The sequence below is a fragment of the Carassius auratus genome, chromosome 10 (assembly GCF_003368295.1).
Source record: "Carassius auratus strain Wakin chromosome 10, ASM336829v1, whole genome shotgun sequence".
NCBI classification, from domain to species: Eukaryota; Metazoa; Chordata; class Actinopteri; order Cypriniformes; family Cyprinidae; genus Carassius; species Carassius auratus.
In genome coordinates this window covers 6256514-6283569 of record NC_039252.1, presented here as the reverse complement: position 1 = coordinate 6283569, position 27056 = coordinate 6256514, and the positions used below count along the sequence as shown (strand labels likewise).

The window sequence follows — 27056 nt, the reverse complement described above, 5'->3', positions numbered from 1 at the left end:
CCTGAACTCTTTCCTTTATATTCTCTTACATGCACATGCAACCCTTCATTCTAACAATATCTAGACGATATTTTCCTCCTAATGCATCTGTTGCATAAGAGAAAAGATCTATAAGCTGCTCCCTCTGGATATTATCTGATGCAAATGTGTTTTCCCGCTGCTTCTCCCCGACATAATGATAGCATGAGGGTTTCAGGCTTGCTGACTGATGTATATATATATTTTTTTTTTTATCTCGCATGCCCATTTTAAACCAAATCAAGAAGCAGATAACATTGTGAATGCATATAGTTTGCGATACATTTATGTGCATGAAAATATGATCTATACTATACCAATTAAACAGGCTACAGTTTGGCATTCAAATGTACATGTCATGAACGATATATCATTGCAGTATAATAGGATACGACACATAGGCCTATCCAAGTTGATTTCTTAACAAATAAAAACCTTTAATCCTGCGTTTGGAGATTTCATTTTATGCATAAACGGCCTCTGTAAGAAAGGTATTTTTGTTGTTAAAAAAAATTGCAATTGCAGATGCAACTAGGCTATTAACGAATAGAACCGAAATATCTGAACATTCTGTTGTTCCATATATATATATATATATATATATATATATATATATATATATATATATATATATATATATAATTATTATTTAAATGAAAGTTAATTTTGTTTTATTGCCTTTTTATGCTGGAAGTTTAGCCCATTTCATATAATGTATTACTATTTATGATTTATTATATTTGCTACGAAACTTTCTTTAAAATCTTTGAAATCGTGTAACATATTTAAAGTAGTTTTTGCTAGTTATACGCTCGATTCCACTAACAGCCCTGGCTAAATATTGACTTTCGGTTGTCGAATATCATTTCTAATCGCCAATTTGTCAGACAATTAAAAGCCAAACATCATGCAAGGTTTCAGCATCACAAAATGTCGCTGCACACCCAGGCCACATCTCTTCCCTCCCTCTGATCTGATCTGTGAACTTTCAGAAGGTAGGCTGTGCTCTGACTGCCTATGAGGAGAGCAGGAGCGAAACCTGCCAGCCCCTCAATTTTCTCCACTTCCTGTACTCAAGCAACTGCGTCCCAAAAGAGGGAAAAAGTAGGAAATATCCAGCAAACGGTTGTAAATAAGGCGTCCCGACGAACCGCTCGCGCGTCTGCTGCAGCTTTACTGACCATCACGAAACTTGCTTCAGACGTTTATGTTAGTTTACCGACTGACTGTACAGAAGGAAACTGCGAGCTGTGTTCATATTGCACCGAATTTGACCGCATGGGAAAACGAATCTTTAACAGAAAAAGCTTGAAGCAATTTGAAGATATCGAAAGAGAAGGTTAAGCCGTCAAATGTATTGGAAAAATGAGGCTTTGGCCCCTCTATCAGAGGGAAATCAGTTTCTATCCGACGGAATTCCCTCAAAACGGGTAAGACTTTTATCGTATCCTATTCAAGTGTGGATGCAGTCGTGCTTATTTTTATTATCCATTTAATTGCATGGGAAGAAAAACTTGGTTTCACTGGAGAAGCAGTCAACATGTTGCTCGATGTGAAAGTCCTCTGTATCATCTCCTGCAGCCTGTAACATCTTCACCTTGGAGTGATGTCATGAGAAGCAGGATCTATTCTGAACAGTGTGATTCGCGGTCCATCCTCTTCACATGCCAAGTCTGCAGAGGAAAAATTAGATTTTAATTACTGCCATTAAAAATCAAATTTGCAATTCTTTGGGTAGCCCGTTGCTTCCTCTGATTGGCAGTTGAAATTGACACTCTAGGGTCCTCTTATCGCGAGCATTTCAAGCTATTTGTAATTGCAGGTAGTTTATTTTTTTCAGCTGCCTGGATTGCGTGGAAACACGATTATGGGAAGAGGCACGGGTTAAGTGTGGGGAAAAAATTCAATCCAAATTGAAATCGCTTCATTAAAACGGCTTTTTGTTGCGAGGCCCTCAATGCACCGTTTAAAGCGTTTTTATTGTTTTTGGAGGAATATATAGAGCTTGAGCATGCCTGACATGGAGCACTGTGGCGTGAATGTGTTGTAGGTGATCTCTCCAGACTCGCACAGCACACCGGGAGCATCGCGCTGCGTGGACGGACAACACGGTCGCGCGATGGTGAGTGCGCGCGACGAGCCATGATGCGCCTTCATGCGTCTCTGCTAGCTCACAGTTTTAATTTTGCTGAAAGGCCTTCTGACATAACATAATCTTTACTGGTGAAGCCTAATGCAATTTTGTAGATTATTCCAACTTGGATTTGTAAATCGCTTTTATATCATCAGTGTTACAAATTTCACTGAATTTCCAAATGTTAGAAAACCACTTTATTTCTATTTAAGTTGACGCGACCATTTCAGACTTGTTTCGATTTGCCTCATCACGAATTAAATTCGAAATGTTGGTTAAAGAGTGCAGCAAATCACTGCTTGCTGTTAAAGTGTTCCGTTTAGATTTTGTTATTTTTTTATTAAACAGAAAATTCCTGTCCACCTTCTGAACCTCATTCTTTCCCGAGTGTGATGTTTATCGCGCTGTTTCCTCTCGCAGTCCCAGTCTGACGGAGAATCTCACAGGTCTGCTATGGAGAAAGAGGAGCCCCGCTCGTCGCCCAGTCCGCCCTCGACGCCGTCCGTCTGCTCGCCCACCTCCAGCGCCTCCTCCGTGCCGTCCACCGGGAAGAACGTGTGCGCGAGCTGCGGCCTCGAGATCCTGGACAGATACCTGCTCAAGGTGCGAGGCGCGAGCTTGTGTCTGTGTGTGACCTGTCAACTGACTCTGCTAGATAATACTGTCCTTTGGAGTGGAGCGTTTGACTGACTTTTGCAAAGCATTTGCGCAATAGTTGGAACTATTTAGTAGCTAGTCTGTGCTGTGTCTTATTGTTGCTTTTATAATTATTTCATATTGTTTAATATTAGTTATTATTTGTAGCCTATTAACTATCATGTTTGGGGTCTGACACACCGCGGCTAGTTTAATAGATAGGAAAATATAGGCTTCTCAAAGTGATCAACTAAATGATTAACATTTGTAACTTTCCTAATTCTGTGATAACTGATTCTAAACCAAATTGATGAAACGCTTCAATAAATGTTAGGCTATATGAGGATACCTATGTTTTGGGTCTCAGAGTCCTCATGTAGCCTATAAAGAAATAGGACTATTCAAAAAAGAAAAACAACAACGCATTTTTTTTTAAATTGTAATTTATCCAAAAAAATGTATTTTTTGTTTAATTTCTTTGCTGAGGACAAACTGGTCGGAAGCAGACACGTTACTAACCAGTCATATTTCGGAAAATGCATGGCAGCTTCGATAGAACAGACTGGGTACAGGTTTCTGTCATGTGTGCATGTGTTGTGGTTTGGTCAGAGGAGCATATTATAATAATGTGAACGGTTAAAGAAGTTCATTTCGATTTTGCTGTTTTTACACATGCATCATACAATAAAGTATAACATGGATACAAATTATTTAGATTTTTTAAAATCTATGATATAGCCTAGATGTTGATTTTTCGCCAAAGAAGTTGTCTGTAGGCTATTTTGCTTTCTAAAAATGACTAGGCGTTTTTAGTGCAGATGTTGACAGTATCGCTGTGCTCTCGGCCTGCTTGTTTTTCAGGAAGTGCGTGTGTTGCGCGTGAGGATCAGTGGAGCGCGAGCTCTCAGACTGTCGTGTTTTGCTCTTTTGCGGAAACTAATAAAAAAGTGCGTGAGTTTATTACAATTTAGTCAGGATGAACGAACTTAGACCGCTTTCTGTGCATTTCCCTTTTCCTCAGCTCCTGGGATCTGAGAGTCAGGGAATATAATTAGGCCTACACGTATTATTTTTATTTTATCGACAGAATGTTTAAATAAATATTTCTAAGATGCACCTTGTGTGTGTCGTAAATGTTCCACAGATAACATGTTTATAATCATAATTTAATAAAATCCCAAATCTCAGTAATTAAATTTGAATTATCAATAATTATACATTTATACAATTATTAGATTGATTAACAGTGTTAAAATATACTTTTTCTTTTTGCTTTAAATTCAACAAAATAGGCTAGGTAATATGCTTGCATCTAGATTTAGCTATATTTAAACACCTTTATACACAGCGAAATTCAAATGAAATATTCACAAATATTTACAAAAATCACATTTTAAATCATACCTTTAATTATAAACAAAAAAAATTATTTAGTAGCCTGTTATATTTATGTGATTATATATGGCAGTCATTTTGAGACTGTTCATATAGAAACACGTGTGTGCGTTTCGATTATTAATTTTAATGCACGTTGACATTCCATTTAACAAAACTCTACATGTCAAATATTATGAAACGCTTTTTTTAAGGAATATGCTAATTTCATTATTTTCCATTATTATTATTATTACTGTATTTTCATATGGGCTGTTGTGTTTGTTACAGGTTAATAATCTGATCTGGCACGTGAGGTGTCTGGAGTGCTCCGTCTGCAGGACGTCATTACGTCAACACAGCAGCTGCTACATCAAAAATAAAGAAATCTTCTGTAAAATGGATTATTTCAGGTAGGGTAAGTTTTCACTTTCTGTCCTCAGAAATATCAGAAGTGCATATTAACGAAATTCTGCTTAATTATTAACTTTTGGTTGAAAAAGCGCTGCGTGAGTGTTGCGTTTGGGTTTATTGTTAAAATACGCTTTCTTAAAAAAAAGTAGCGATCTCATTCTTATCACAGCAAATACATATAATTATGCAATACGCCGTTTGTAATTTAGTTGATTTTCTAGTAATACAATCTCTGAAAAAGGCCGATAATTTAAAATATCATCAAACGTGATATTCATAACCTTCAATTTATTAGAAGTATTTCGTATTTGTAGCTAAATTATTCATCAGTTAGAAAGCTTTATACTTGTCTTCTCTAAAGCTCCATTAGAACTGCGTTTTATATTATAATAGTAAAACACACAAACAATTGATCTGAGACCAAAATAACAGTTGTAGCTTATTGTAAGTAAATATTTTATAATGCTTCAATTGGTTAGATTGTAACACATGAAGCACTTTTTTTCTTTTTGGCTGTCTGCATTGGATTATGCAAAAACAATAAAAAGAAAACATTTTTATGTCCACATAAGATGTTGTCAATAGTAATGAGAGGTCTAAATAGTACTTGATTACTTGATTATTAGTAGAGTTAAATTTGCCAGTATTTCCTTGAATGTGACTGAATAGTGTTAGAAATCAAACACAAGTTACATAATTCAATCTCAGTAGCATCAAGATGCAGTAATATGCTGATGGAGTGAGGGAGAGCCGACAGGGAAGCTGTGAGATTGCATTGAGGCTAGAAGGGCTGTGATATGGCATGATTGCAGAGCACTCAGCGAGGCTTGTGAATGGCACTGTGATATTGGCCAGCTTTCCCTGCTTATTGCCCGTCAGTGTGAATGACTGGCCCCTTTAAAGTCAATGCTGTGTTGCAGGAGAGGGTTTGTTTTCTACGTTAAGGCCAATAATCTGAAGAGATGCTCTGAGATGGTGCATCAATGCCTTGATCGTCACTGGTTGTGTTGACTCTAGGGCATCGGGATCTCTCAGGCTGTTTATCCACGAGTGATTACAAAAAGGAAACTCTGAAAGGAATGCAAAAAACGACACAAAATAGACTTTATAGGGGATTATGTTATAGATTGTATTATGAAAATGGCGAGTTGTGGTTTGTAGAAATCTGAAATGACGAAATGATGACTGATGGCGGTAAAACAAAAAGGACAAGGGCTTTACAAATTCTTCCAAGTGGTTTAATGTGTATTATTTTATTGGCATTAAATATGCAAACACTATTCACATTTCTTTGAAACTGACCTTAAAACTTAAAGTGTGATTTTCATGTGATTTGCAGCTTGTAGAAAATTAATATATATATATATATATATATATATATATATATATATATATATATATATATATATATATATAAAAAGTTACATTCAGATGAATAAAATAAATGCAAATTACAGTATCCAATTTTTCTGATGTTTAAAATAGCTTTATAAACATATACAATTGTATTTTACTGAAAAACATTTAGGCAGCATTTTATTTCATAAATATAAAATGTTAATGTATTTTTTTTTTTTTTTTTGCTCCTCTGAAGTTCTGTATGCCAAAACATCAACCTTGGGGGTTTATGTTGGTTTTAGCATCAAATTCAGCCTCAGATTGAGATATCAGATATCTGAGATAATCAGGAAACATAATCAGATATACGGTTAAAATTTTTTGATATCACAGGAACATCCCCGGAAACGAAATACTGATTGACCCACGTTTGCCTTGAAAAAGAGACATAATAGAGTTAAGTTCAGTGATCTGAAGTACTGCAAATACAAGTGGGTCTTAGTATAAGCAGATTTCACCTTTTTTTAGTCTTAGTTTTGGTATCCTTTTATATATATATATATATATATATATATATATATATATATATATATATATATATATATATATATATATATATATATATATTTCATATAAAGCGATTGAGATCATAACTGCTAGTAGTTAGCGGAGCGTACCATTTGACATAATTGTTTGAAACTAATTCTGTACATTAATCTCGCTCTTAACACGCTCTTATTTTTTTTTATTGGCATCGATGGTTCCATAAAGAACCTTTAACATTCATGGAATCTTTCCATTCCACAAAAGAGTCTTTATAGTGGAAAAAGGTTATTTAGATTTAAAAAAATGTTTCTTTTAAGAACTGTTCGCTGATAGGTTCTTTGAGGAACCAAACATTTTTATTTTATGGCATTGCTGCAAAAACCTTCATTTTAAAGAGTGTATATTTATACAACTGGACAATTTTATGCATAAACTGGTTTCAAGTTAAGATGTCAGTTATTTGTTTCCTTTGTCCATCGATATAATAAGTAGACTGGTGGACCTGTGGCACAAGTTTATGAACGCAATGCCATGTTTGTCTCTGGATTGTTTCCCTGGTGCTGCACAACACTAATAGAAGATGGCCATCATATGCCTGAAAGGAAAACGATCTCCATTGATTTCTTGCAAAAATAGGAAACAAAATATAAGGAGATATGTTTGAGTTGTGTTGGTCTCTCATCTGGGCCAGATTGACAGCTGCTCTAATAGAGTGTAATTACAGGAAATCAAAGTGGGTTTGCTGTGTGTGCGAGGGGGGGCAGATCTGGCGGTAAGGGTCAGAGCGGAGACTGTACCTACACTAAAAAGAAACAGCCACAAAGGCACGAGCATCAGGCCACACAGGAAGTCAGAGGAGGCTGTTAATCAGAGGAACCAAAGGATAAGGACAGGGTGATGGAGTAAAGCGGTAACCCGAGTGGGTTTGTGTGGAGCTGCGATCGCTAGATTTGGAGGAGATGACGTACTGTAATGTCCATATGCGTGTACAGGACTTCTTGTGTTTAAATGCAAACAGAAGTAAACAGAGCGCGTGTAACTCATAACTTGCTGGAGACTGAGGGAGATTATATGAGTGACTGAAATTACGATGACAAAATTAGATGTTTTTTTTCTGGTTAACAGGAAAATTGCTTCAACATATGGGTATGTTTGAGAATAAAAAATAAATAGGATAATATTTTTTTCTGTGGATGGGTGCTAAGGTGTTGTTAAGTTGTCCGAAATCGCATATTGTCTAGTAGGTACTACATTCTGTTTTATACTTTGTGACTATAAAAAGTATGTTTAATATAGAATAAATGTGTAGCATGAATACAGTTCAGATGTACTACATCTGACGTGTTGTCATGTGGTCACTGCCATCCACAAATCCTGTCCTGAGGCCTCATGGGATAGTTAAGAGTCATCAAATGTGCAATCCACAAACTTGGTGGAAGAACTACTTCATCCAGTTACTTTTCGCCTATTTTTGAATACTATAAATTTGGACGAACTACTACTGTTTTTCACATATATAATATGGAAGTATGAATTTTCGAATGGGCTGAAGGGAACTGTATGAATTTCTTTCTTCTGTTGAACACAAAATCCTGAAGAATCTTGATAGCCAAACTGTTGATGGTAGCCATTGACTTTCACAGTATGAAAAAAAATAATGTGTCAATAGGTACCAGCAAGTGTTTGCTTAGACACATTCTTCTAAATATCTTCTTTAGTGTTCAACAGAAGAAAGAAATTCATACAGTTTTGGATTAATAACAGTGTAGTACACAAATTAATGCAAAAAAGCAAACAAATCACATACTTTAAATTTGGATGTACTACTTCTTTCATGTACTGTTTTATCGCATACTATATAGTATAGAAGCACTTTCAACTGCGATAACTGGACCTGCATACATTTCTTTTATTACTGAAAATGAAAGAGGATATTTTGAAGAATGTTGATAACCAAACAGTCCCTGGTAGCCACTGACTTTAATATGAAAAAATACAGTGGAAGTCAATGGCTACCAGAAACTGTTTGGTCAGACCCATTCTTAAAAATATCTTAAAATTCATTTAAGTCTCTATTATGCTTTCTAGATTTGGCTGACAAAAGACCAGCATGTTTCGCAGACAATTTATTGTCCATGAGGTTTTGATGATGCAAGTGCTAAAGAATGGTAAAGCACACCTCGAAAAGTTTTAAGATCATTTTGGTATTATTTATGCCTGTTGCACAAGCAATGGAATGAGACGAGTTTTGGTTACATACCAAAATTAAAAACTCTCGATTCAGGTTTTTAAAAACCACCATGAGCAAGTAAAAGCAATGCTCGCCGTAGCAAACTCTGTCTGTCTCAGCAGTCTCGGAGAGGGAGATTTCCCCAGATTATAACACTCCGAGAGTATATCAAATTTAATCTACCGAATTTGTTCTTCCACAAGCTTCTCTTTTCCAGCCAAAGGTGAATTTCTCGGGCGCTGAGGGAAACGCTTTGCGGCTGCAGGAATTTTCCCCGGCGAGTTATGATCTGCAGGACAGAAATAAATCCAGAATAAGCACAACAACGCACAATCAGATGTGCGGCAAATCTGAGCAAAAACAAAACCCCCTTAAGATCTTCATGGCTTTTTCTGAAAGGTTTTGCGGTAAATGAACTGCCATGACAGATTACGGCTCCGTTCCACAATGTTTCTCCTCTAAACACACGTCTGAAATGCATCATTACTCAAACGTTGTATTCTTTGTCTGGAGCGATGCTGTCAGAATATGGTGTGCAGTGTACACAGAAAGCCCTTTGAATGCTTTTTGCAGGCATTAATACGTGAGGTGTGTTTTATGTGTCGATACTTTGCACATAAGTGGACTGTAAATATTTTGGAAGGTTTTTGATTCAGGTTTGTTTTCGCTCCTTGACTCATCCTGCTCAAGTGCCGATTGGCAGAGACAAATTATTATACATACACACAAAGTGCCGGTCCAAGTTTCCTGGTCCCCGTGGGGCTCCCTGGTGGGCTATGATGTCATTTCCAGTGGATGAACGCCCTGAGGGCCCCACTGTGGGACTTTCGGGGCCGGTGTCATCATTCTTCAGTAGCGTATACAGGGGAAACATGGCTATCTTGATATCCCTGTGTTTCTTTGCAGTTGGAGGAGGTTGTGTGTGACACTTTGTTTACACAAGGGCTCCCAATGACAGAGGTGTAGAGGTGGAGGGGGGCTCAGATTCAGGCCAAAGAAGGGCCGTGCCTGGCCATCTGCAGAGCATTAGTCTCTTCTAGTCCTCTCAACACTGGAACCCTCTTTGGTCAACCAAATGTGATGTCTGGGTCAAGAAAAAAAAAAAGGCACGGTCAGCCCCGTCCAGTCAAAATAACACTTAATTTTAGCAGTCCTCGCTGTTGGCTTGTATCGCCGCAGGGTTGTTTACAGAGTCCTGTTGATCGCAGGATAACAGAAGAGGTGCTATGAGCAGCTACACGGCCATACGGCTGCTGGAAACGCAGGGCTGAAGTAAATATGGATTACGTATGTAGTTTACAACTCACAGTTGGCGGAAAATGTGATGATTAACGTGATGTCAGCAGTAACATCAATAACATGCAGCATCTTAACTCCATTTCTGCATCAACTTTGTAGTGTATTATATAATTAGATATAATTGAACAGATAAAAAACTGAATCACAAAGTAATATGCAAATTAATGAGAGAACCAATCGCATTCGCAAATCACTTTATGACGAATGGTGAATGGCACATTCTGTAGTAAAGTCAGTGAATAAATTGTAGAAAAAATAAATAAATTATCAAATAGACAGACAGATACAGATACTTAAAAAAAAAGATAAATGATCCAGTTATATGTAAAGTAAGCTGTTTCAGATTATTTATTTCCAGAAAATTCTCTCTATTTTTAAAAATGCTTTAATTTTATAAACTATAACTAACTATATATATATATATATATATATATATATATATATATATATATATATATATAACTATAATAAATAATTGTATTTATAGTTATAAACTAATTATATTTTTACATTTTATTTTTCACTTACTATAGTGTAAGTAAAATATATTGTTTAATAATGTTACCATAAATATTAAACAGTAAGTAATATACACTATAAACTAATTATTCTAATATGTTTTTTCATTTATTTAAATAGTTATATAGTTTATTATTATACAATATATAACATATTAAACAATATATATATATATATATATATATATATATATATATATATATATATATATATGTATATATATATGTATGTATGTGTATGTATGTGTGTGTGTGTGTGTATATTTAATTAAATTAATATTTATAATAATATTATATGTCATATATATTAAACAAGGTAATTTATCAACTCCCTCCCTTTATTAATTTACATATGCATATTAATCATATCTCAAGCCCTTTTCACAAAAGAAACAGTGGAAGTGGTTTAAAAATAGACAATCTTACATGCATTACGCACTTTGTTGGATAAAATCAAGAGTTTATGGATCCTATCAGCACAGTTTATCAGCAGACATTTCCTGTCGACCTGCGGCTCAGAGAATTACTGGTGGTTTGTTTGTGCTGAGAGTTTTACAGCCGTGTCTGACACGTTCAGCAGTTATCTTTTGGACACGGTTCAGCCTATCTGTATTCTGTCTTCTGCCATTGAGAAACAAAATACCTGCTTCGCTGTTAAACTGAATTCAGAACAAGAAGCAAACAGCACAAATGCTTTTATCATTACACTAGCATAATACTAAGCACATGTGTAACATGTTTTATTGTTTATGGGATAAGTATTGATGCCCAAGCTCTTCTCTGTCTCACAGTAGGTTTGGTACAAAGTGTGCCCGCTGTGGCCGGCAGATCTACGCCAGCGACTGGGTACGGCGAGCCAGAGGCAATGCCTACCATCTGGCCTGCTTCGCCTGCTTCTCCTGCAAACGGCAGCTGTCCACAGGCGAAGAGTTCGGGCTAGTGGAGGAGAAAGTACTTTGTCGGATCCATTACGACACAATGGTGGAGAACCTGAAACGGGCTGCTGAGAGCGGTACGTGTGTTTTTCAAGATGCATTTCGCTTTAAGTCACGTTGATCTGAAAAGAGTTTCTAACCACTTTTACGCAGGAAGCGGACTCACTCTGGAGGGGGCGGTGCCGTCAGAACAGGACAGTCAACCAAAACCAGCCAAAAGGGCTCGAACGTCCTTCACTGCAGAACAGCTGCAGGTAAGATGATCAAAAACAATGTGGTTATGTTTTTATCTGTTATCATATTCCAGTTCCATTTAACATCTTAAACAAACCTTTTACATGGCACTATCAGAAAGCAACCAACCCCTACAAGGTCTCTAAATGATCAATCAAAACTCGTTGCTTACAATCTACTACATGCTTTCTGTCGTCTGATTGATCAGTTATACTTTTTATAACAAGTAAAAGGCCTTTTAGTATAATTGAAAAAATGTCTTTTTGCTTTGAAATCTTTACTGATTTTATAAAGTAAACATTAGAATAATTTGTATTGTTAGTATTTCAAGATCAACATTTATATTGGACTGAAGCAACTTAAGTGTTCTTGACTTTCCTTATGTCATTCTTTAGACAAATCATGTTAATATGTGTGTATCAGTCAGGCTTTTAAGGAACATTTATTTGTTCATCGCTCAATCATCATTGTATTACATTGCATTGTACGTTATGAAACTACAGAGCTTTGATCATCAAACTTAGCATTTTAATATCATCTTTATTTGGCCGATACAGAGTGAAAATTGATATCCATTTTATGTAAGTAGCCTGTTATAAAGATCACTGATTTACATTATAAGATATGAGAATTTTTGGCCATATACAAATTGTAACACTGCACAAATTTTTTTTTCCTCCTTAAGTTTGAGCTCAATATTCTTAATACATCATACTTTATTAGCCATAAATAAAGGCCTGATGTTTCAAATATGATATTTAAAAATCAACAACAAAAAAACAATGCAAACTCTTCGTCTAAAGTTCAAATAAATAAAGTGTTCCATTTATAAAAAAGTATTTTAATTAAATTTATAATTAGAATTTGCAATGACGTTTTTATTTTATTTTGAATATAGGCTTATTCGATTATTTTTAATGTATGCATTCTTTACAAATATGCACTTCCCCTCAGTAAATGAGCTAATGTTAACGTGACGCATGCATGCACAGGTAATGCAGGCGCAGTTTGCACAGGACAACAACCCTGACGCTCAGACCCTGCAGAAGTTGGCAGACATGACAGGACTGAGTAGACGAGTCATACAGGTGACGAAAATCTCTTAATGTTTCCTCAATACTTCCATTCCATTCAAATGCTTGAAAAGAGACCGCTCGTCTTGACAGTAGGTTGTATTTTCATAGGTTTGGTTTCAAAACTGCAGAGCGAGGCATAAAAAGCACACTCCACAGCACGGCGGCCCACCTCAAGCTCACCCGCAGGCCCGCATGCCCCCCTCGCTGCCCGACGAGCTGCATTACTCCCCTTTCGGCAGTCCTGAGAGAGCACGCATGGTGGCCCTGCACGGGTACATCGAAAGTGAGTGTTATTGCTAATAATATATTAACAGTAATAATAATAATATCTAAAATATTTACTTTGATATAACTTACTATTCAAAAGTTCAGAATAATTATGATTTTTAATGGTTTTGAAAGAAGTCTCTTATGCTCACCAAGGCTGCATTTATTTGATCAAAAATACAGTAAAACAGTAAACTATATTTGATCTAGTTTAGAAGAATGACTGTCTGATGTTATATATTGTAAAGCGTGATTTATTCCTGTGCTGTAAAGCTGAATTTTCAGCATCATGGCTCCAGTCTTCAGTGTCACATGATCCTTCAGAAATCATTCTGATTTGATGCTCTAGAAACTTTTTTTAATCAATGTTGAAAGCAGTTGTGCTGCTTCATATTATGGTGGAACCTGTGATGCACTACACTAACTTAAAAGTTAGTAAGATTTAAAAAAATATATATAAAAAAGTTACAGAAAATACATTTTTTACAAAAGATTTCTATTTTCAAATCAATTGTTATTTTGTACTTACGATTCATCAAAGGAATCATTGTTTCCACAGAAATATTAAGCTGTTGTCAAAATACGCAAATTAGATCGATTTCTGAAGGATCATGTGACACTGAAGACTGGCGTAATGACGGTCTTAATGATTTAATAATTAAATTGTAATCATATTTCACAATCTTTCACTGTATATGTGTTCAAATCAATTTAATTATTTTAAAATCATTTAAAAATCGTAATTATTCCAAATTTAGTGTTGTAGTAGTCACCAGTTTGGTGGCGTTTTTACAACTGTTCTCTGGACTAATAATACGTTGCGATTAATTAATATAGCTAGAGATTAATATTATGTTTTGTTTATGTTGTTTTGGTTTCGCAGGTCATCCGTTCTCGGTGCTCACCACACAGAGCCTCCCTCATCAGGCCATGACGCTGCCGCAGCTCCCTCTCAGCCGCTAACACCCCGCCTCGCACTGACCCCTGACCTCCGACCCCAGAGGTCAGATCTGGCTGAAGGAGAGGGTGACGGTCCCTCTTGCTCTTGACCTCTGAACTCGCAAAGAGAGAGACTATTTCCTCTCTGGTTTCATTGGACAGGATTTTACTCACCTGCATCTAGTCACTCTCGGGTTAAGGAAAACCGCATGCATGACCTGTGAATTTAGGACTTTGTCTTCAAGACTAGGATCTGGACTTCTGGACAAAAAGAAACGACTCGAGCACACACTGTAAAAGACTAGCGCTCTTGGTGCGTCCTCTCTTCTGAAAATCTGAAAAATGACTCTTGTTCAGCGTTTGGAGACTCTGAATGCAAACAAAAGGAATGTAAAGTTACCAGCATCAGTGTTAAACATTTAGATTGAAAAAAGGCAAAAGCACAAGAGATGTGGATGGGAAATAAATGGCATAGAACCAGGTGGTAAGACAAATTTTCTCTCTCCTTTTCCTTGCCGAAATACGCCACAATTGAAATCTGTACCAAGCCAGTAAAATTAATTTATGTCACAGTTCTTTCTTGTTCTAACACCCGTATGCAAAGCATTTGTGTTTTCTTGGGCCTAAAAAGCCAGCAGTCTTGATTTGTCCACAGATTTCACTTTAAAAATAATCTTACATCATTTATTTGTAAAAATAACTGCAAGTTGTTTCTGCAATTGTTCGTCAACATTTTGTTTTCGGAAGCAGATAGTTTTAGAAAAGTGACATTGTCTCCTTTTAGATTCGGGTAAAATGTTGAATAATATTTTCTATTGTTTAAAAAGATGTCTAAATCTTTGATATCTTCTCTAATTTTGTTTTCCAAAATGAATTTCAATAACTGTTGTCATAGTGGTTTACCACGCAATCAGAGACTACAGCTGACGATGATCAATAATCTTACTATGAGATTATTTCAAATCAAAATTTTCCTTTTATACAAAAACAAATGCAAAGAAATATTAAGGATCAGGAAGGGATTATCAATGACAACAGTATTTTGTGCGTAAAACAGAAAGGAAGAGGAAACCTGAGACTAAAACGAGCACTTGAGTAAAATGTAAAGATAACTACATGTAAAGAAAATGTACATTTTTTTATTTAAGCAGTGTCCTGACTTTATGTGGGAGACGAAAGTGTCAGTGTTTGATTGTTTTCTTCGTACATGTGTGCCGTATATGCCTCAGCTGTGACGAGGGAGCGGGAGCGTTGTATACTTGCTGCAGACACGTTGTATACTAACAGATAGGAGCTGTGTACAGGTCAGAAACCGGGGGAAAAGTCTGCAATTGTAACTTAAAGTGGAGAAATCCATTCTTGTGTTCTGAATGGGGGACAAGGCCTCTACATTCTTGTATTTATTATGACAGGTAGCCTGTAAGCACTTTTCCCCACTTCCACATGTCTGTTTTGTAAAAAATAAAATAAAATAATTAACTATTTCTGTGGCTGTGCATCATTAATAAACTATTTCTTGGCTATTTATATTTTATAAATAAATGAATTAGTTTAAAATACTTAAAAAAATACTTTCAAATGTTTTCCAGTGCTTTAAAAAGCCTTTAAATAATGTATTTGTGTGTGTGTGTGTGTATAGATATATTTATATATAATTCATATATATAATTTTTTTTTCTTGTGCTAGCTTGGCTGTTATTTCTAAAAAAAAGTATAAATATAAATGTTTAATTCAGTACTATGGTATTCCCAGTAAAGTAGTTTTTGAAAGGAACACTCTTTTATGTCATGAAATGCAGATTCTATATCTTACCGTTACAGGTTATGATGACTGGACAGGATATATTGACATATTTCAAATATTACAGATAACAGATCATTTGAAAAGAGTATGTAGATGTTTTTTTTTTGTCACTTACACTGGTATTTTTGCCCTGAGTTAATTTCTGTCTGTGGTATAAATGCATGGGCCAGTGTTGGGTCTGTGTGCACGAGTGAAGCAGGAAGCAATCAGAGGCTGATGGAGGAGCTGGCAGACCCTTCACGGGTCAGTGTGTGCAGTAATGACTCCATCACTGATTCCATCACCATCACATACAGGAATTCCCTGTCAGGCCACATCACAGGAATGGTCTCGCATCCTGTGTTCTGTTTCAAAAAACCCACCGAGACATCCTTTTTCACGAGCCTGTCCTCTCTTCACTCAAGCACACACACACATATTTTAAACGGAGAAGATTCTGCATCAAATTTCCTTTGAGCCGAACAAGAATCTGACTCATTTACGTCAACAGAACACTGTATTCAGCTGTTGAATGTTTTCTCAGTATTGGTCATTTGCTTGGGCAGAATATAGCAATGATGTAACATTTTCTTACTTGAGTTTGTACCCAAACCACACTATTATCTATTCAAACAGATTATCTTAATAAATAAACTGTATATAATGACTTGAAAGGACTGTATGTAACCTAAACTCATTTAATGTATTTTATTATATTGTGGGTTGTTGTGTAGCTGTTCAGTTTAGATATTTTTTTTTTCTAGTTGGACTTCTCATAATAATAATAGTTAAATAAAGCATATATAGTACAACTATTAGAAAGATGCTCAATATAGATTTTTTTTTTTAATTCTATATTGAGCATCTTTCTAATAGTTGTACTATATATGCACTTCCACATGTCTGTTTTGTAAAAAAATAAAATAAAATAATTAACTATTTCTTTGGCTGTGCATCATTAATAAACAATTTCTTGGCTATTTATATTTTCTAAATAAATGAACTAGTTAAAAAGACTTTAGAAATTATTTTCAAATATATATATATATATATATATATATATATATATATATATATATATATATATATATAAAGAGAGAGAGAGACTTGTGTTAGTTAATGCAAACTTATGTTTTATTTTTACGTTAAGCATTCATTCATTCACATTATATGATTTATGTGGGTTGCAGTTTTACAGATGTCAGTGTAGTGGTAATCACTTTTTTTTAGATATATATTTTTAAAGTGAAAATATATTTTTTTTTAACTCTCCGTACAGTTTTGGAAAAGAAAACAGAATTAACGTCCCAAAGCATTTCAATGTGTCGTTCATATAAACAATGGCCTGTGTGTGTGAGTATCCTCACTTCTCCTCCAGTGTGTTGCCTCTTGGACAGTGGCCAGTGAACTCATCCCAGCTCTTCCTGCAGGTCCTCACAATCCACTCGTGTTCCTGCTCGTCTACAAGGACAGATAATACACATTTCACTCATTTTGATAAGGAAAAATGCTTTCTATGTCTATAATAAAAGCATGGCACACGCATAGCACACTTGTAAATGAGATACGTGCTATTTTTTCCCCCTTTCTGATTGTTTGGTCAAAAATCGAGCTCCAGAAGGCATGTGTCAAACTCATTCGTATGCGGTTAAAGGCAATTTACATTTTTTACGTGCGGGATTAAGACAACAATTATGAAAATTCGCTCTCAGCAGCCTACTTCACGCGACAATCAATCACTCCCTTTTTTCTTCGCCTTCCCAGAGATGATTCCGCAACCAAAAACAGTGGATAATATACTGCATTTTTAAACGGTTAAAACTGAAAGGAGTTGCTAATTGCGGAGCGCGAGGTAGTTCTGCTGCTGGTGCTGAATGTGAGCGCGCAGCTGCACGCACTTGAGCGCTCACCCCCATGAACATGGCGAACTGGGCCCATTGTTGAGAACAGGTCTTAAGCTCTCCTCTGATTGTCGGTAATTGCACGCGATGGCCCTAAACGGCCTCTCCACGCGCCTCCCGCCACTTCTACCTGGCTCCCGCGCGCGGCAATTGAGACTTTTCCAGCACGCGACCGGTCCATTCTGCGACAGCTGCATGCTAACGTCTCTCACTTCATTCAGTCGCTCGCACCTCACGCGCTCCACATGGAGGTCACACTCGAGAGGAACATTTCATCACTATTTTAAACCAATTAATACCTCCGTGGACGCTTCAGCCAATGGCTGATGGACAAGGTCGGTCTACAATTACGTCTCTGTAAACGGGGTTTGGTAAATGGACCGAGTTCGCACGGTTATATTTGCACGAAATTACCTCAGTACTTATTGTTTGCCTGGCATTCATGCACTTGCTAAATCCATAGGCTAATAAAATCCTATTTCGGAACACACGTGTCACTCACATCAGATCTACTGCAAGTAAACCATCCTCCATATCAATGGGTCTGTAAATTATACCTTTGACATGCCATTTACATCACAGTGGTGTTTAAGATTTAACTGTGTAACAGGTAAGTCTGTATGCCTACGTCAAGAAGCATACAAAAGCAAGGTTCTTATACTGTATGTAGGCCATTGTATCTAACACAGCAGTGTGAATAGAGGCTTTCACCTTATTGGAAACAAGCACCACAATAAAGTGTATAGGCCAAAATATTATTCCTGCCTGCTGGAAAATTAGTTCTTTGTTAACCGGCCACAATTCGCTCTCTATCAACATAAAGTTCTGTCTTCTTGATATCTTTGGGTCAACTCACAGTTTCATAAACAGTACAAGTCCTTATGGTCCCTTTGTTTAGACTGGGTTCCCACGGTTATGGAAAACTACCAAGGGAATGTTAAAATGATGTTTTTCGGTCAGAGAAGTTTTATTCTAGAAAATATTTTGAGTGCAATTTCAATAAAATGATTTTTTTTTAAATCCTTGTCCAGTAACCACAAATGACTGGAATAGTCTTTCATAAGTCATTCACAATTGCACATTCATTGTGGGAATGCTGTTTAAAGAACTGTCTTAGCCCTCATACTTCCTCGGACCTTGCTGAAATTCATCTCCTTGAATTTCCGTAACCCATATAACCATCTATTTGTTTTCATTACTAATGTTTAGTTTCTTTTTCTTGGCTGTTTTAAATTCTGATTTCCCCTTATCAATTCATTACTTTTTTTCTTGTCTTTTGTCTGCATCTTTTTTGTTTATGTGGTAGTACTTTTTATTCACTCCATACAACCGCCTCCCCCTTTTTTTTACTATCCCAACATTAGCTTTTTTTCTCCCTATCAAATTTATTGCAGGGTCTGTATTTTGTACAGATTTTTTTTCTAGTAATAATCAGTTTTATGCTTCAGTCGACCCTCCTCTCTGGTGGCCTAACAAATAAGATACACAGTCTCACACGATCAAAGCCCAGAAGTCAGAAGGGAAGTGGTAATTGTACCTTGTTAGGAGGTGTTTATCTTAATCCTTAAAATACAATCAAAAGGAAAAGTGTTTCCTTCCAGAGTTGCTCTTTTTTTTTTAATGGGTTTGGGATCTCTGATCATCTGAGGTTATTCAAAGACTCGGGGAGCAGTGTGTGTATCCTGAATAGCTGGATGATCATCTTCTGACAAGGTTTGATATTACCCTTAAACCAGTGACTTGTGGCTCAGGCATGGGCTGTTTTCATTGGCGAAGGGATTTTAGAACATGAACCTTTAGCAATTATCAAAGACGAAGGAAACCACTGCAAACCATATGGCAGTAGAGCTTCTGACTCAAGTGAAGTTATGTGTTACCAAGGAATAGGCGCTAAAACTAGACAAAAGTAATATTGTTTAAAAAGCAAATCCCCAAATATTTAATAGGATAGAGCAATATATTGATTAATTCTAAGCCAAGCAGTACTGTTTCTATTTTTCTCTCTTACTATAATTCATTAGAAGTTCACTTGTCCTGCACTGGATATGAATAATATCCTCATATGATAACTAAATGTACAATGTTTCCTGGCAGACGATACAAGAGCTAAAACATTCATAGACTGAATTAGGGATCTGAATCATATCTAGAGACCAGAATATTACAGAAATTTGCAGTGGACTCCTTGTACTTGGGCCAGTAAGTAACCACCTAGCAATGAAATAGCAATGCACTTAAAACCACCCAAACACTTTAGTAACCTTATAGCAACCACACAGACCATCCATGGCGAAGTTCAACATTGGCAATCACCACACAGAAAACTATAAAAGTCACATTAAGTATGAAAACAAACTGTGGATAGTACTAAATATGGACTATACATTATTATGTCTTGACAGGTCAATCAGATTTAATTACTGTAAATGAAGTGTATCAACCTCCTTTGCTCATTTACGCACAGTGTTATTAAAGCTGGTTGTAAACAGGATTTCCAGTCCTATCATAAACTAAACGCCTGCCTCCTACTGCCGGATTGGCTCCAGGTAGTTTGCTACAACTGGGACACCCTATGTACTCCCTAAAGCCTATAATCCTGCTGCCTCTGCTGGGCAAGGCTCATTACAAATGTTGTGTAATGAGAGGGGCTTTACTGATGCCCCCACTTACATTTCAAAGCCTTTCAAACAAGGAAGGAAACAGAGGAATCATCCCATGTTTTTATAGCAGACAAACCTTATGCTTCCCTTCTCTCCAGGAATCTTATAGAAGAAACTGATGTAAAGACAAATAGGTGTATCATTATGGAATGATTTGGGTTTTGTAATTAAAATTCAACTTTAAAATATATTTTTAGAGAGAAGTACCTGTCCAAAAGATGCCACTGTGATGCAAGGGTATTTTGTGTGGTTATGAGTTGGTTACTTACTGGTCCAAGTCAAAAAACCCACCTCCCAAAAAAAGCACAAGTCTTTACAATGCTCTGAACCCTAACTACAATTTGGGTACTCATTTAATGCAAGTTGCCATTTAAATACTGTAAATCAGCTAACCGCTTTTAAAATACTAGACATCATACACTGTCAACTTCATAGCATCATACATTGAACGACTGAAGATCACACACTACCAGTCTTTCAAGTCATTCCGAACAAAACAAACTCATGTAGAATTTGGATGCAGTTCCGGGTGGGTAGATGCCAGGCTGGTTCAGATTGCTGCTGAACTTGGGGGTAAGTGACATTAAAGTGACATTCAGTCTTTGCTCGTGCAAATACCTCCGTGTAAATAGAGAATCCGCCATGGTGCAAGCGCAACTGGAGATGAGACTCTGATTGGTTTATTGCACATTATGCCCAAAACACACCCATTAATAATTTATGAGAACAGGGACAAGCCTTTTAGACCTTTTTTCCCCGCTGTTAAACTGGCAAAAGTGGATTCAGACATGCCCTAAGTGCACCTGCACCGTGCGCTTTAGATCATGTGCTCAGATCATTAAAACAGGACCCATAATGTTCTGAAAGAATACCTCTGATACCCTTCGATTGGATGGAATTATAGTCTAAAGCCAAAAAAATATTTTAAGTGTCTGTCATACACTACGTGTAAATGCACATTATGTGATATTTCAGACTGACCAAAATCTTCAGACTGGCTCTAACATTACTAGTGGTCACTCATCCAAACTGTAAATTGGGCAAAAATGTTGGGCAAAACTTATTTTGTGTATTCCAGCTTCCCTCTTTTCAACAAGCTGCAAGATCTGAGGTATCATTCATCTCCACAACATAAACGGTTACACGCCAATGTTGAATACTTGGGGTTAGAGGTTTAGAACAGACAATAGTGAAAGAGCACATACCACTAACTATGTATTTACTGTTATTTTGGTCATTTAAATATTTTTTTTTGGTCATATAATTTTCCCATTTTCGGAAAGAAAATCCATATGGCTTTAAACTTGATCAGAGAATGTTTTGGTCTTGGACACAAAACAAAGAGGAGGAGAATCTGGTTGACTGGGGCAGAGCAGGACATATGGAAGAGTCTCAGTCTGCCTTGTGCCCATCTCAAGGGGCAGTCCTACATGACACGCCAGCAACCGCTGCTTGTAATAACCCATCCTCCTTGACTTCAAATGACCAGTGTGTTGAGATTCTTCAGGGCTTCCTCCCATCTGCTTTTGTCCTGCTCTCCAACCAGTTTCAGAGTTGGCCCGCAGCCTGGGCATTTCCGCAGGCCTTCCTGTCCAGCCTGGGCTGCTTCTGCCTGGGATTACCACCCTAATCATCATGCCTACCTCCTGGATCCAACTGTTTCTCTGCCCCACAGCTGTAGTTGGACTTGTCCCTCTTTCCTCTCCTCCCAAAAACATCCTCCCACAGGGAACCTGGTTCCTCTTTGCTTGCCTCTTCAGCGTCTGTGCCCTCTGTGATCCTCCATCCTGAAGGGAAGCTACTTGCATTAAATTATGTCTGCACACCCATTTTGACAAATGCACCATCACCTCCAGGCGATAAAAATAATTCCATAGGATGCACAATATTCCATAATGTAATACATTCCAACGTAGGAGTTGCCGTTGATTTGAAGGCCAGATGTATGTTTGAATGGGAATTCCACTATGAAGCCTATGTGAATAATTCCTGCGCCATGAGACATAGTCAGGGTAGACGTCATGCTTAATTACCATTGGTCAGACAAACAGATAGCCAGCAAATCTCAGAGCAGGACCAGGGATTTAAAGGGATAGTTCACCCAAAAATTCTAATTCAGTCACCTGTTGCTCCAAACCTGTATGAACATTTTTGGTGTTCCACAGAACAAAGAAATTCATGCAGCCTTGGAACGACATGAGGGCGAGTAACGAATAAAAGAATTTTCATTTTTAGGGAAACTCTCTCGTTAAAGGTCGAACCAATGTTATGTTGAGCAGTCATAACTGGTAACTACAGCTTACGTGATATGTTCACTTTATTGTAAGTGGCTTCAGTTTAAAAGTTTCTACTTAGAAAGTGAATGTAAATGCAAATGAAGTCTGTGATGTGGACTGATGTGGAAGCGGGTGGGCTTTGGCTCTGGGAGTCATAACCAGGATGTGGTTTTATGTGACAGGTCTGCACTCTTGTGTAAGTCTCGGTCTCTGATGTTCGCTCTCACTTTCCAGCCACATGTGGTAAGGATGTAATCCCAGAGGTCTGGAAATTATCTGATCTGAAGACCGAACAAGTACCACTCTGACACAGAAGTGAGAGTGTGTTTGCTAACCCTGGATAGAGGCATGGAGTGACTGACACATGGAAATGTGTACGAAAATGTAGGAGCACAAATAACTGTCCAATATGAAGACACATACAGTAACACATATTAGTGAAAAGCAAAACACTGAGACTGTGCTAAGCTCATAAGGAATATCAATATCTACCAATATAGTTGGTCTCAAAGCTAACAGATACAGACTGGCCACAAACACTCACGGGCTGGAGATGTCAATGGATTTTCAAATTCTAAGGAAATCTGCAGTGGTTTCCCGCTAAAAAAATCTGTGTGCCTGATGGCGAAACATAAGGAAGAAAAGAAAGACAAATTTTATTAGCATCACCATGCTGCTACTATTCCTTTACCATACACAGATTGTGTTTCTTAACAATATCAGTAAACAGCTTCCAATTTACTCTGTCATGAGCCCTGCTACACAGAAGAAAAATCGGTATGCATTTCGATACAGAACTCTTCTGACATCTGTTCAGGATGTGTCTGTCTTCCAATGTTATAGTAACTGTAGATGTATGAAATAGTCATGCAAGCTCACAATCAGACTGTGACGAAAGCTGGGGCTGCAGATCGTGTTGCATGTAGTTGCTTTAGACAGTGTTTACCAAATTATGCATCTCACAATACTGGAAAATACAGCAAACTGCCAAATTATTCCCAAGCAAACTTCCATATACAGATACGTGTATATAAAAAACAGCGCAGCAGCAAAAGATCTAAGTCTGACACATGCATACATAGAACAGTGACTTAAAAAAATGCAGATGGAATACATTATCACGTTTTTATACTCAATGCAATATGTCATATTGAAAATAAATGCAGATAAATCTAAAAGTAAAACTAGCCAACGTGACTTAAACTGATAAAATAATCTTCACAGAGGAACATGACACACTAGTGTTAATTTTATGTTAAAGACTGGTTATGTTTTATGTGCATATTACAAAAGAAACGGCACAAGACAATATATTTTAACGCATTACAGGTTACATTTATAGAACGTAATTCCACAACTTGGTTATGATGGTTATTTTATTTTCACAATAAACTAATTATAATATATTGTGCACCTTTACTCAAGCTGCAAAAATAAATGATAGACTCTTCAGTACTGTTCAAACATTTGGGGCTGGTAAAATGTTTTTTAATTGTTTTGAAAAAACTTTTATTTGATCAAAAATACAGGAAAATCTGTAATATTGTGAAATATTACTACAGCTCGAAAAGACTGTATTATTTTAATATGTAATTTATTCCTGTGACATAAAGCTGAATTTTCAGCATTATTACTCTATTACATGTTACTAGTTTGTAACATGATTCTTCAGAAATCATTCAAAATCCTGCTCAAATAGCATTTTCAGATTTCTTTGATAAATAGAAAGTTGAAAAGATTTATTTAAAAAAAATATGTGTTACATAATAAATGTCTGCACTGTCCCTTTTGTTTAATTTAATACATTTTTGCTAAATAAAAGTATTCATTTCTTTGAAAAAAAATCCTACGGACCCCAAACGGCTGAACAGTTGAGTAATTATTTATTTATTTATTTAAATATTAATTTAGATGAATAAATAGTGATTATATATATATATATATATATATATATATATATATATATATATATATATATATATATATATATATATATATATACACACACACACACTGTCAGTTGCTTGTATCCCAAAATATAGTATACACAATACTATAGTATATACGAACATGTAGATACATTCAATAAACTAATTTAGGCGACAAAGGAATTATCAATTCAAAATGTTTTCTAATCAATAACATGTCTTGGTCTTGTGCTGATAAGGGTTCTTGCCTCCTATCTATAAGTCTGACATAATGAATTCACCTCAAATCAGAGATCCCACGTCGGGCACTGGGAAATGTGTTTTACATTTTCCTTGAAAACAATTCAAATGACTACAGCACAGAGGCATGTCTGCCCGAGAGAAAAGACCTACAGATGAGTTATCTTACAATCTCACTGCCCACTCTTTAGCCCTACACTATCTACATGCATTTAGCTAATCCATTTATGCCCCTTTAATGCTTGTGGTCTTATGTGTTCCAGGTGGAAGGACCAAAGGCAAATGTTTGCTAAAAGGTACTTCAGACCCGAAAAGGATTGAACTAAGAAATATACTGAGATTTGTGGATTTCATGGAACATTGTGTAGGAAATTGTGAATGACTTGCTAACACACACACACACACTCACTCACTCACAGACTAAAACTTGCTCTGGCATTGCATGACGCATTCTCTTACCTGCGTTCCTGAGAAAACTGCCATCATAGTCTTTGACGACTCTAGTGCTGGGATCATAAAAGCCATCGCCACTGTCATAGCAACCTTCAGGGATGGTCCGCGGGGGGTCCCCATCAGTTAACTGGGATTCTCCTATTCAAAGACACGCTGAGACTTATTTTCTTTCATAAAATTTAGAGAATCGTGCTGCTTAGCTGTAAATGATCGCACACAATCATTTCGACCATACCTGCTGGTTTGAGGCCATTACACCTCTCAGAGTAGAAACGCCTGTCTTTGCCATCACAGTAATCCCAGTCCATCTCTTTATACTCCAGGCCATCAGAAAATGTGTACTTTCCCTATGTGTAACAAAAACACTTAGTCCAAGCATTTACTTAATGCACATTTAAAATGTCATTGCATTAAATACAAAATATCCAATCAAGTGTCATCTATTCAAATGCGCTCAATAGCAAAGTAACCACATGTGTAGTTCATTACATTAACTATCAACATGACCCATTAAATGTTTCCAACCAGAAAGTGTTACAAATTACAATTGTCTTCTGATTTTGATCAGTATGTATATTATTATTGTTAATATTTTAAAATGTATTTTCAACACTTTGCTTTTTAAATATTAAGTATGTTGAGTTATTAACATGATCATTATTATTAACATTAGGAGGCGGAAAACCTCTTTGGAAATTCCTTTCTCCCAAGTTCCCTCATATTTGCTTCCATTGGGGAAATGCAGCACTCCTTTTCCATGGAACGTGCCATCTTTCATCTCTCCGACATATCTGGTGTGAGTGGGAAGTGTGTATTCACCCGACCCCTCCATCCTTTGAAAAACAACATGTGAAGAGAGGAAATTAGACCGTTTAATTCACTTCTTCCCTGTTCTTAAAATTACTGACTGACTGTGACAAGTATTGTTATATTATACATTATTGTTTTTGTTACTTGAAAAATAACGAGTCACATTTAAAATATGGCACGTCCCTTGATTAGATAGAAAACTATTCAAATATTCAGGGAATCACATATAAAATAATAATTCAATAACCTTAAGCCATTAAATAATATGAAATAGTTTAACTTAAAATTTATACATAAAAAAATATATATTTAATTTACCAGATGCCAGAAAGAATCATAGTGCCCTTAATTTGGTCTAACACTTATTAAATTTAAAGTTATGTATTTATTATTCACTTTGTTTTATGAATGTAATTTATCTATATGTATGTATATGTAATATATAAATATATTTGTGAAGAACTTTCAATTAAATTTCTTTATTGGCATGACACAAGCACATTTTGCATTGCCAAAGCAAGGAAAAGAGAACATATACAACAGTGTAATTTGCAACAATATAGCAATTGAAATAAAATTTGAACAAGTAATATTGCAAGAATCCTTTCTCTCTTTAGCTTCATTAAAAACGGGAAACATCGTTTAAAATATTACATGTAACAAGTGTATGGCACACACATAAACTTAGATTCAAATCATAGGTTATATAAATGTCTTTAGCCATCATTAAAAGTTGATTTACCTGCCATTATTGTAATCTCCATCATAACTGCTTCCCATAAACTCCATGTTGATCAACAAGAGCAAGAGCGTGATACTGTTTCCATAGAAACACAGCCGAGACGTTACATATTTAATGGTAACACTCCTCTGGGACGGATGCCATGGTCATGCATGAATAAGCGATAGAATAAATGATAAATAATCATCTCAGAGCCAGGCAAATGTTTTGAAAAGTTTTGGGAGAAAGGTAGAGCCATAACTTTGCGTTTTGTTTGGAGCCAAGATGGCGCTACAGCGTCTCAGTTTCCCCGCTACTGACGTCAT

General features: G+C 36.4%; 2 protein-coding genes across 9 annotated transcripts; one reads left to right on the top strand and one right to left on the bottom strand.

Annotated features, from left to right (window-relative positions):
• Positions 1-700: 700 nt before the first annotated feature.
• On the top strand, positions 701-15439 carry lhx6a (LIM homeobox 6a). Of its 3 annotated transcripts, none has more exons than XM_026273396.1 (9): positions 701-1448; positions 2069-2140; positions 2573-2755; positions 4454-4575; positions 11302-11519; positions 11596-11696; positions 12669-12764; positions 12861-13035; positions 13903-15439. In XM_026273396.1, exons 1-9 carry the CDS (start codon positions 1371-1373, stop codon positions 13980-13982), a joined length of 1125 nt encoding a protein of 374 aa, XP_026129181.1. In that variant the 5' UTR covers positions 701-1370; the 3' UTR covers positions 13983-15439. The 3 variants fall into 3 exon arrangements, with proteins under 3 accessions (XP_026129181.1, XP_026129180.1, XP_026129182.1); XM_026273395.1 differs by having other exon boundaries at positions 11299-11519; XM_026273397.1 differs by lacking the exon at positions 2069-2140 and having other exon boundaries at positions 11299-11519.
• On the bottom strand, positions 1476-26996 carry morn5 (MORN repeat containing 5). Of its 6 annotated transcripts, XR_003293004.1 has the most exons (8): positions 26752-26996; positions 25885-26032; positions 25435-25546; positions 25206-25337; positions 17109-17202; positions 9414-9774; positions 8874-8979; positions 1476-1691 (listed from the first exon to the last, which is right to left on the bottom strand). XR_003293004.1 is itself a non-coding variant. In XM_026273399.1 (6 exons), the coding sequence occupies exons 1-6, from the start codon at positions 26796-26798 to the stop codon at positions 1679-1681; spliced, it is 546 nt and encodes a 181-aa protein (XP_026129184.1). In that variant the 5' UTR covers positions 26799-26996; the 3' UTR covers positions 1480-1678. The 6 variants fall into 6 exon arrangements, 4 of the variants coding, with proteins under 4 accessions (XP_026129184.1, XP_026129185.1, XP_026129183.1 ...); XR_003293003.1 differs by lacking the exon at positions 1476-1691 and having other exon boundaries at positions 7413-8979; XM_026273399.1 differs by lacking the exons at positions 8874-8979; positions 9414-9774 and having other exon boundaries at positions 1480-1691.
• Positions 26997-27056: the final 60 nt, after the last annotated feature.